The sequence below is a fragment of the Pinus tabuliformis genome, chromosome J, assembly GCF_031772625.1.
Source record: "Pinus tabuliformis cultivar Carrire ecotype Pingquan chromosome J, CPIR1, whole genome shotgun sequence".
Classification (NCBI taxonomy): domain Eukaryota; kingdom Viridiplantae; phylum Streptophyta; class Pinopsida; order Pinales; family Pinaceae; genus Pinus; species Pinus tabuliformis.
In genome coordinates, this window is record NC_142295.1 from 1,249,117,266 (window position 1) to 1,249,128,632 (window position 11,367).

At 42.0% G+C, this 11,367-nt stretch overlaps 1 protein-coding gene across 1 annotated transcript; it reads right to left on the reverse strand.

Moving 5' to 3' along the window:
• Window positions 1–5,508: 5,508 nt before the first annotated feature.
• LOC149231737 (uncharacterized) lies at window positions 5,509–7,505 on the reverse strand. The gene is made up of 4 exons (XM_089381731.1): window positions 7,362–7,505; window positions 6,049–6,558; window positions 5,835–5,960; window positions 5,509–5,709 (listed from the first exon to the last, which is right to left on the reverse strand). Exons 1-4 carry the CDS (start codon window positions 7,503–7,505, stop codon window positions 5,509–5,511), a joined length of 981 nt encoding a protein of 326 aa, XP_089237857.1.
• Window positions 7,506–11,367: the final 3,862 nt, after the last annotated feature.

The following is an 11,367-nucleotide window of genomic DNA, read 5'->3' on the forward strand; positions in this document are numbered from 1 at the left end:
GTAGCTGCCCTCTACTTTGCATTTGAAAGATCCAAATGCAGTTCGATTCGGTACTCCCCGTGTTTAGGAAATGAATAGCAAAAAACACAAACAACCAACAAGATACGATCCCCAGTGGAGTCGCCAATTTGTTGATGGGAAAAGTATCCAATACAGAATGACCCTATCCCACTCTAAGGGTGATAGTTCCTTAGCAACAATCAAAGCAAAGCTATCTGAGATTACTTCTTTATGAGATGTAAAAGAAGGGAGAAAGAGATCCACTAACCGATGTCTTTCGCTAATGGTTGATCCAATCTTCTCTCTTTGCTGCTTGCTCCCAGCTCCTTGCTCTTTCACTGGCCCAGCTACACCAAGATCCTGCAAAATGGCAAGAGAGGGAAACTACAAGAAGCATACATTCATAATTGATTCAAGGATTAGAATAAATCAAATACACAAGTATAACAATACATCATTGAGACACATGCATATAGAAGAACCTCAAATGCTTTATTAATGGAAGAAGTAAGGTTTAGGAAGTGATACAACCATAAGAGGCCCAATCCAGCATCACCTTCCCAGCAGAAAGAAATCTCCTCTTCACCTCCTTCAAATCAAATCACCCAATAGTTCGAAACTCAAACCAACAGCAATTCTTTACATTCACAAGATTCCAGCCTCCTTAGACCTCATGAGAGAGATCTATATATAGGAGTTTTGGAGAAAGGATGAGTCAGATTGAGGCTGGCATGAAGCTGACTAGTGTCCTCTCCCACTTCAGTTCTTCTTCAGTTCTTGAGTCCACTTGGAGGTTCTTGCTTCCACTTGGAGATCTAGAACCTCTTACTCATCACCAGTCGAATTCCCTCATCCAAGTGTCATTTTGGAAGCTTCCTGGGCATTGACACCTTGAGGAATGACTGTGCCACATGTCCAAACTTGCCCATCGCAGGTAGCCTTCTTTGCAGTTGACATTCAACGCAAGTTGACATTCATCGCAGATGCTCAGTGGAGCAGTTGACATGATCCAGAATTGCCTTGTTTTTGAGTGTTTTCAGGTGGAGAACTTTTATTCAGTGCTGTGGTTTGCTGACCTTGTTCCTCTAGGGGTAGGAACAACATGTTTAGGGACTTTGGATCCCTTACATTATGGACATTTCATGCTTCATGCTGTAAGGCACAAAAATGTCTATAACAATTTGGATGCCCTATCTTCCTGTAAGAAGGCTTTGTTTATATACTAGGTCACTTAAGAATCCGAACTCTATGGATTGGATCTCAATCTGCCTGTGTAATATGGCATTCATTCTTATATGGATGACTTTCTCATAACCACTCTTCATACATAGTTGAGTAAGAGAATTCCGGAGCTGGATAAGAACTACCTAGCTTTAATGAGCCTAATAGAGAATAACTACTCACTTAAATGCATATAATACAAGCAGAACTTCATTCCTTATGCTCTATTGCGTTTAGGACTGTATTTCTCTATGATGATTACTTAAGCAACTCCACTAGCCCTAAGCTTCTTCTTTCGCTTAGTGGCTTTCTTGGTTTGCCTGACTATGGTCATGAATGAGGCTACTATCATGAATGAGCTTCCTCTGTTGGATGCCTTGCCTTACTTAATCATCTTAATCATTAGCTTACAATTATAGATTATTAAAGATATGATTATATATCTTTTATTAGTGGATTAATACTATTATTAAAGAACGATAAGGACTCCCTTCGCTTGCTGGATTAGTTAATAAAAAACATAATCGTACTAGCTCCTTTGCATGGCTTAGTTCATACCTAAGCTTATAGGTCTGGTTTGTTGGGATGGCTCGCTTGTATACTTGCTTTCATGAATACGCTAGAAGTGTTCTTTTGCTTGCTTTCCTTAATAAGCTCTTCCTTGCTATCAGACTTCCTTTCTCCCGGAGAATAACCACTCTAATTATTTCTGATAGCAGGCTTCCTCCATTGAGAAGGTTATTAGAGGATTCTGTATGGAACAATAAGAATACATTCTGGATAGACTACATGCATACATTTTGGATTTATAGAGGAAATACACTGCGGTAAGAGCCAAAGACAGATAGGGTCGAGCTTTCATTTACAGAGGAAAGACACGATAGTAAGAACCAAGATTTCAATTGATGTTTTTAACCTCTACATGCATGTTTTTTTCCCCTGGGAAAAATCGTAATTTCTTTTTTTTGGGTAGGTAAGCACCCACGAGGAATTGAACCAGTGACCTATCGCAAGGAGTGCCTTAACAGTGCACCCATTCACTATCAATCCAAAGCCCCATGGGCTTGGAAAAAATCGTAATTTAATTAATAAAAGGAAATTATATTTTGTAGATGCATAAATGCGTATTCAGATCAAATCGAAGACATGACTGTCATCATCAATAGTGATCAAAAATTGTTTCCTTGATCCATGCAGGGAGGCAGCAATATATATAAAACTGTAAAAACTACAATATATAAAAACTAAGAATTCCTTCATGCGATAAATATATACACAAAATAATAATGCTCATATGCCAACAAAAAATTATGCAATTATATCCATAAACAACCATTGGTAGTATTGATAGTGATCTCCATCGCGTAGTTCTCGGATCATCTAGATGTCTAGCTCCCCAATCGCAACTTCTTGGGATAGGCTGTCAACAACCCCGTTCCGCTCCCTGAAAATGTGTTTACATGTAAATGAGTCAAATGATGAAATCAATCTCAGAGTTTCATCCAAAATATGACTCAAAGAAAAAGTAGAGCATCTAGATGTTTTATTCAACCAATCACAAATGATTTTGGAGTCCCCAAATAATTGTATGTCTCTGCAATTTTTTCCAAAGCAAATTGTATGAGATTTTTTGCAGCTAGTAGTTTTGAAAAATTATTAGTGCCTCTTCTAAAAGCCATGAGCATGCTATAAGAATGATGATGGTTGATATGTAGAATAGCTCCCCCACTGCACCCAATCTCCTGTGTGGCCATGTTGAACTAAGCCCATGGCTTGCTATGATCAATATGTTTAGGTATAATATTCTCGGGCCTCTGTGGGGGTGGGTCATCTAGGATGAGGGCCTCTATAGGGGAAACAGTAATAGACCAACGAGGTGATGAGTTCTAGAAAATTAAGTGATTTCACGCGATCCAAATATCCCAGCATATCAGAAGGGGCATATTAGTTGCTTAGGAGTAGAAGCAGAGGTATACCAGGTCTTCCAAGCCTCAATAATAGTTATTCCAACCCATATACTTGATGGAGCAATAGCAGGAATAATAATATACCACAATTTTCGGGCTTCTGTGCAATCAAGGAATAGGTGTTGAACAGATTCATTATCACTTCTACAAAGGTAACACCAATGAAGGCCATAATGTGCTCGCTTGAGGAGGTTATCACCTGTAGGTACTTTGTTCCGCAAGATTGTCCACATTAGCATCTGAGACCTAGGGGGGGCCTTAAGCTTCCAGATATGCCTCCACCAATCTGCAATGATATAAGGTCTTTTAGCTTCTGTCAGGGCCAAGTAACCATCTTTGGGGGAGTATCTCCCAGATTTAGATAGGGCCCAAATTACCTCATCATCACCTTCAGTGATGCGAATGTGAGCATCCGTAAGTGCCTGAGTATAATCCTCCCATAGTTGTACCCATTGAGGAGGGATATGTAGATGAAGTGCAGTTTTCCAGGCTTGTTGCAGGAAAGTGGTATTATCATCATCTGCAATATGAGCTATATGAGTAGAATTGTGATTTTGAAGGTGATGAATGAGCTCATTAGGTAGTCTATGCATGTTCCCACAACCAATCCACGGATCAATACTAATGCACACATTATTTCCTGAGTGGATTCTCCAAGTAATACCCACTCTGATAGGATTCAATGCCTTAATAACCGCCTTCCAGATAATAGAAATCCCAGATGTACATCTGTGTGGTCACCTAATCCAATCCATAATGTGCATCGGGGCGATGTATTTTGCAACAATAACCTTTGACCAGAGGTTTTCAGCTGATACAAGGTGCCAACCAAGCTTAGCAGCCAGAGCAGATGAGAAGTCCTCGAGTTTTTTTAAGCCCCATCCCCCCCACTTCTTTGGTAAATTAAGGGCATCCCAATTGACCCAAGCAAAAGTCTTGCCTTGCGAGCTACCCTTCCCGAGAAATCTGCAACAGAGGGATTATATCCTAGTGAGTACGCCCCTGGGAATCCATGCCAGAGACATCCAATAAACAGGTGTGGCTTCTAAGACACTCTTGATGAGGGTGAGTTGACCAGCACAAGATAGATAGTTAAGGTACCAAATATTGAGTCTTTTTTCCATATTTGAGATGAGCCAAGTCCAGTTGGCGATCTTGTAGCCCAAGGGCTTTAACTTATATCCCAGATATTTCAAACCTTTTGCCAGGCTCAATTGAGTAAATGGGAGCGTTTAAGTGCAAAAAGGATCTCGTTTGGTGTGCCTTCCGCTGCTGTCAATGTAGATTTTGTATCATTTATCAACATACCAGTAGCCATTTGAAATAGGGAGAAAGAGGCTTTGATGTTGGTAAGATCACCAATGCTACCATTGAGAAATATCAAGACATCATCCACAAAAAGTAGATGTGTTAGCATACAACCATCTGATATCTTTATGCCCTGTAATCTGCCTCTTCTATGTTCATCCTTTATGAGTCTGCTGAGGCCCTCCATGACAAGAAGGAAGAGTAATGGTGACAGTGGACATCCCTGCCACAAACCTCTTTTAGAGAAGAAAAAGGGGGATGCACTTCCATTAACCAGAATGTTGAAGGGAATGTTAGTTATACAGCTCATAATCCATTTGATGAATATGAATGGAAAACCCAGATGGGTTAAAAGCATTCTAATGTATAACAAATTAACTCTATCAAAAGCCTTGGATAAATCAACTTTCAGAATCATACCTTTGCATCTCCTGATATGTAGAGTATGTAATACTTCCTGTGCAGTGCCCACCACCTCATGAATATGTCGATCTTGTAGGAAGGCGAATTGTTCCAGTGAGATGTGGTTGGATAGAATGGGCCGCATCTAGTTGGCAATGATCTTTGCAATAATCTTGTAAATGCAGTTGCAGAGTGAGATAAGGTGATATTCTTCATAGGAGACCAGGTTATCAGTTTTCGGGATGAGCACTATGAAGGTAGAAGTGATGGATGCTGCTATATTTCCGCTGATTCTGGTATCCTCAACAACTTTTAGTAGATCTTCACCTATGATGTCAAAAAAAGCCAAGTAGAACTCAATTGACCATCCATCAGGTCCTAGGCTTTTGTCTTTTTTAAACCACTTCAGGGTGGCCTCCAACTCTTCCAGAGTAATTGCTTTGGTTAGGTCCCCTTCCTCCTCTTGATCTACGAACCTCGGAAAAAGTTGTGCCACTCTAATGATGTCTGCCAGATTTGCTTCCCGCGGGGCACTGTAAATTCGTTTGAAATGAGAGGTTGCAATCTTAGCCACTTGTTGAAATGTGTTGAAAAATTGTCCCTGTTTGTTCTAAAGCTGCCAAATAGTATTAATCACCTTCCTTCCATTGGCGAACTTATGATAGAATTTGGTATTTGCATCCCCATCCTTCATCCATATTGCCCTACTTCTTAATCGCCAGACTTCTTCACGATCCTTAAGGATTTTCCCTCTAGCAGAGTATAGGGATGTGATCTTCTCCTTGTGTTCAATAGAAGTGAATAATCCTCCCTGATCATTTTCAAAGACAGATAACTCAGATTCTATCTGTCGCAGGGAGTGTTGATCTAGGGTCCTTTTGTTGTGAACCCATTATTTGGACATTTTCTTAAATGCTGTAAGATTTTGAATAAAACCATTTGTGATATTTCCCCCAGCCCCATGAGGGTTTGCTTTCCAGTATTTAGAGACCATGCTGATATAAGAGTCTTCCCTGAGCCAAGCAGAGCAGAATTTAAAAGTTCCCTTGGGCTTTGTTCTACCTGCTTCAATATCCATATAGATGGGAAGATGATCAGAGATCCCCCCAAATCCAACCCATTGTTTGATGTGAAAACCCACATCAAGTACCTTCTCTTTGACTAAGAAGAAATCAAGTCTGTGAGCCAGACCATGTTCCCCTGTCCTGTTATTCCTCCAGGTCACTTGTAATTTAGCTGAAGGGATATCAATCAACTGATGTGAATCTAGGATGGATGAGAAATAATTAGATAGAGAGTCCCTTTGTGCTCTATGTCCCCAAGACTCAGCATGACCGATGGAGAAATTGAGATCCCCTCCAAGAATCAGATGGTCTGCCAAAAACAGGTCCGAATCCAGGAGGTTTTCCCAGAAATCAGGTCTGTTTTGACAAGGTCCATATATATTGAAAATCCGGAAATTCATTCCCAGGTCCGCTGAATGAATGTCAGCACCAATATGGCTAGCCCCTCCCCAACAATTGAGCAGCTTAATAGAACGGGAGTTGTATCCCAAGGCAATACCCCCAGATCTTCCATGTGCATCCAATCCAATAAATAACCACCCAGGAAACATATTTTGAAGGGTATGGGAAATGACAGAAGCAGGACCAAGAGTCTCCTATAGAAAGATTATATCATGCGAGTCGGTTGTAATTAACTGACGGAGTGCTAGTTTTTTGTCAGGCCTAGCAAGCCCCCGGCAATTGAAGGAGATGATCTTCATGGAGGGGGCTCAGAGGGGGTTTCTCTGGCTCTAAGTACCCCAGGTATAGTGGATTGTTTGCCCAAAGCAATCTCATCTCCTGCCACAAATTGAGCAATAGTGAGCAAGGAGGGTCTCCCCCTATGGAGCTTATGCGGAGGGGGGGAGGGAATGATATCAAGCTCGACATGATCCAAAGCCTATCTCTTGGCTTTTGAGCATGTCAGTTAACTAGTTATAGGGGGTGCCTGAAAGAATGTGGAAGATGGAGGAAGAGGGGAAATCGAAGGGGAGGAAGGAGTGGGGGTAAGAACGGGTCCTGCCACAAATTGAGCAATAGTGAGCAAGGAGGGTCTTCCCCTATGGAGCTTATGCGGAGTGGGGGAGGGAATGATATCAAGCTCGACATGGTCCAAAGCCTATCTCTTGGCTTTTGAGCATGTCAGATAACTAGTTATAGGGGGTGCCTGAAAGAATGTGGAAGATGGAGGAAGAGGGGAAATCGAAGGGGAGGAAGGAGTGGGGGTAAAAACGGGTTTGGATGCAACATGGAAAAATATCGAGGAAGAGGCAGCAGAAATAGAGGCCGGATCCAAACCAAATGTTACACCAGATGATATGCCGGAAAATAAAAAAGATGTGATGATATCAAAGAAAATATGTGCAGCAAGGAGAGGATGAAGTGAAGGGTAAGCTCTTATCCGGAGAATGCGAGTCACCGGAGGTCGCTCGAGTTCGTGCTGGAGGCGGGGGAGGAGGTCAATGGGGAGGTCTGCACGCTTATTCAGAGTGGTCGATGGTGTGTCTGTAACTTTGTCTGTCAAGGTCGTCTGCATCTCAGACATCCCTTCTGTAGGCTCCATATTCTGAGGCTACTCCTCATGAATTGGGGACTCTTGTGCGACTGGTTCCTGAATCGGGGTCTTTTTGAAGCCCTTGCCATTAAGTGGACAATCTTTATACAAGTGACCCACCTTGTGACATTGTCTGCATCTAAAAGGGACACCCTCGTAATCCAGTATCTGCCTCCTTGTTGCATTCCTCCACTGAATGTTAATGTGCTCCAGAAGGCCATCGGAGAGATCCAGGTGAACCAGAATCCTGGAAAAATCCATGCGCCCCATACTCTGAAAAGAGTCATCATATGTGAGGTAGGTGCCAATGGAATTTCCAATCCACTTGAAAACATCCTCCATCTAGAAATGTAGAGGTAGCCCTGGAAGGCGTACCCATATGGGTCCAGCATCGACCCTCTCTTGTTTCGGGTCAAACATAGGCATCCATCTTCTGAGAAAAACTGGTGCTTGATCAATGTGCCTGATTGTATAAAGTACCCAATTGGTGTGTGCAAGACAGCTAAACCGAAGAGCAAACCAGCCTCGAACGAATTTTTGAACCTTTGGGGGATCTTTCAGGTGATGACCCCAGACCTTCGAGGTCCATTGTTGAAGCTTTTCCACACTGAAATGTCTGTTGTGAACTTGACCAACAAGCAATTTCTCTGTGGTATTCATGGAGTCCAGTAATTAAGTGTCCTTGGTGAGTTTTAGGAATACCTCACAGTTTCGGAACTTCAAGAACTGCTTCTACTTAGAAACCCCAAAAAATTTAGCAGCACAAGTCTCTGGTGTCGAGGCAGGATGTGCAGTCGACGATGAAGGGGATGCCCTAGGTCCCATAGCAGTCGTCGATGGAATGGAAGCAAAAATACCTGGGATGGGACCAATTCCCGTGAAATTTCCTAGAGGGGGAGTCTCGGTGGTCAAGGGAGCAGATGAGATGGGTTCCTGTGCAGCAGAGACCAAAAGGCAGCCGGCCAAGGGTATACAGGAGGTGGACGAAGGAGGGTTTGATACCGGAACCGCTTCAAGGGTTTTTTCGCTAGGGTTTGTCAAAGGATCTGCAAAAGCCAGAGTACGTGGAGAGAGTGGCTGGGAGATGAAGTCCGGATGCGATGGGGCATCCTCAGGCAGCGTCACAGAAGGTATGCGGGAGCAGGAGATAGGCGGAAGAGCATCAACTTCATCAAAGAGCTCGCTTTCGAAGGTAAAGTAACCCGCCACTGTGGTCCTAGGGTGTGTCCAGATGGGCACATCCTCCGAAGGATCCGTGAAATAATCAACCATCTCATCCATAACTGTCGAGACCGCCTGCTGACAGCTGCCTTCAGGTTGATGCTAACAGGAACGGAGGTAGTCGGTGAAGTGAGGGAGGGTTGAAGAAAAAACAAACCACCTGAAGCTAATGAGCTAGTGGAGAGCCTGTTTCCAGTTAAGGGTAGTGGAGAAACGCGGGGGGGGGGGGAACGACGTCAGAGCTGTTATGGGGGCAGGTGATGTCGTACCACAAAAACAGAGGGCTGCAGACGGTCTCTGCAAAGAAACCCTAACCTCGTCGCCATGTTTCTTTTCCCTAATATTTGTATAAATTTGAAGAAAAGAAAACATTCTTATAATATATGTCAATGAGTTTCTTTCTCATTGAAATAGGTCTAGCCCCTCTGCATGCATGTTATACGTGTTTAGCATTAATTCTACACGCGTCTTTGCCAAATCTGCTTACGCTTTTATTTCACTATAACTTTAATGTCATGTGGTGCTTGAGTGGTTGTAATGAACATCTATTTGAGTTTTGATGGAAAAGTTGATCAAAAGTAACTGTTGCTATTTTCAATAAGAGAGTCGGCAACAAGCACAAGCCTATGGAGTGGAGTCTAGGTAATGTGTACTTGTGACACAACCTGTTTTCACAATAATGAATTTTAAGGTACGGTGGTGCTTATATAGGCAATACTTTGAGGATTTCCAGGCTTATAATCTTACAGAATGTGAAAACAGGGGAATCTTAACTATAGTTTGATTTAGTCACAATAAAATTTAAAATGTAGTTCTAACTTTATTTTCTTCGAGGTGAGAACTATATCTTGCAATGGTGAACTTCTCTATTCCTGTATGATAATAGTGCAATCTATTATTGGAGTATTATATCTTGCAATGGTGAACTTCTCTATTCCTGTATGACAGTAGTGCAACAATAGTGAAATCTATTATTGGAGTATTAACCATGAGGTATGGAGTATTTCTGCATCGTTTTCTATAGTCTTGCAGTATCAATGAAGAAACCTTCTATTTGGCTACACCTTATAATATACTGGCTTCTATTTGGCTACGCCTTATAACATACCGGCTCATGTGTTTTCTCTTCGCTCAGCGGGGTCAAGAAAACAGGTCATGAAGATGGTCAAACCCGAAGCTGGGCAAACCCAAGGTTGGATGGCGCGGAGCATTGGAACAGCAACAACAAAACGTGGCTCCCCGGGAATAAACTAACCACACCATTTTGTCTCTACCTCACCGATAAGGCTGAAACAGTACTAAGCCAGGCCAGTTGGAAGACAGAGACAGGCCCTCAAAGATAGGGAGATACAGGAAGATACAGGAATATAATCCTATAGAATGGATCACGAATTCCCTTAATAGAAGAGCCAACACCAGTTGTTGTTGAATCAGTTGATCCATAAGCATTGCCTTGAGAAACCTCCTCTGGGATTTCGATGGCATGGAGCATTGGAACAACAACAACAAAACATGGCTCATTTTGAGGCTTTAATAACACAGACTTCACTCCTTGATATTTCTCCCCCCCTGCCTTGAGCAACTGCTTCGAGCAACTTCCTCCGGGCTTTCGATGATAGCCCTCTAATTCTCTCTCTAGCACTTCCAAACACACTATGCAGAGGAACAAGCACTTGAACATCCCCTTGAAATGCTTCAAGTCTACCAGTACTTCTTTGGAGTCTATGCATGACGAGAGGCCAAGAGAACTGGGCAACCTAGTCTTCTTATACGGACAAAAGACAAGTCGGCACTGCAGAACCTTCCTCTGCGGAACCTACGGTCAGAAACTATGGGTGCTCCATTTGCAAGAACCGAACTCCATTGAATCGACAACTAATATATCTCACTGCCTAGCCCTTTTTGATTAAATATATAGAAGTCGGCAACTTAAAGTTGTGGTCTACAGACGCAGGAACATTGAAGAACCTGCAACATTTTGAGACCTATGCTGATCTTCAATGGGAATTGGCTGCAAAAGCTGGGCATGGACTAAAGTTCCTTGGGACTTTCTATGGCAGGGACTTGCTACCACACAGTGATATTATTTATCAAAAAGTTGAAAATCATTTCGTACTTAAATAATATCACACCTTTCTTGAATTAATGAATGTATCAACCCTAATATTTCATCGAGAAAAAAAATCTCACCATCCCTTTTTAACTATGAAATCATATGTACGATTAAACAATACATTATGGAAATATTGTATTCTTCAAGAAAATAAGCCCACCATATAAATTGGAAAAATGAATAGATGAGTCCCATTAAAAGAAAGATAATTTCAATGTTTTTGAACACTGCCACAATTTTTTGTGCAAAAAAGTTTGATGATTTGAGCATGCCACAAAAACACCATTCCTCATCATTTCATGCATGCAATACAAAAACATGTTGAGTTCAAACCCCATCACAGAAGACCAGAAGACCAAATTGTGTACAACAATTGCAATTTCGGGGCTTAAGCTCTTCAGTCATCAACGTTACCTCCATTCGCACTGCAACTAACCACAATATTTCTTGGAAAAAAAGCTTAAAATTCTAATTGTGATGCCATGACAATACACAAACACAAAACATCATGTACCTGCATCAAATATGTCAGGGTCA

What these genes read in the sequence shown, in the direction of transcription:
- LOC149231737 (XM_089381731.1), bottom strand. Translation starts at nt 7,505, where the DNA reads ATGGAGCCTACAGAAGGGATGTCTGAGATGCAGACGACCTTGACAGAC. An exon ending in ACGAACTCGAGCGACCTCCG is followed by an intron (nt 6,559 to 7,361) that starts GTGACTCGCATT and finishes ATCTTTCTATAG; the next exon opens with GAGACTCTTGGTCCTGCTTC. An exon ending in TGGGGGAAATATCACAAATG is followed by an intron (nt 5,710 to 5,834) that starts GTTTTATTCAAA and finishes GAAAATGATCAG; the next exon opens with GGAGGATTATTCACTTCTAT.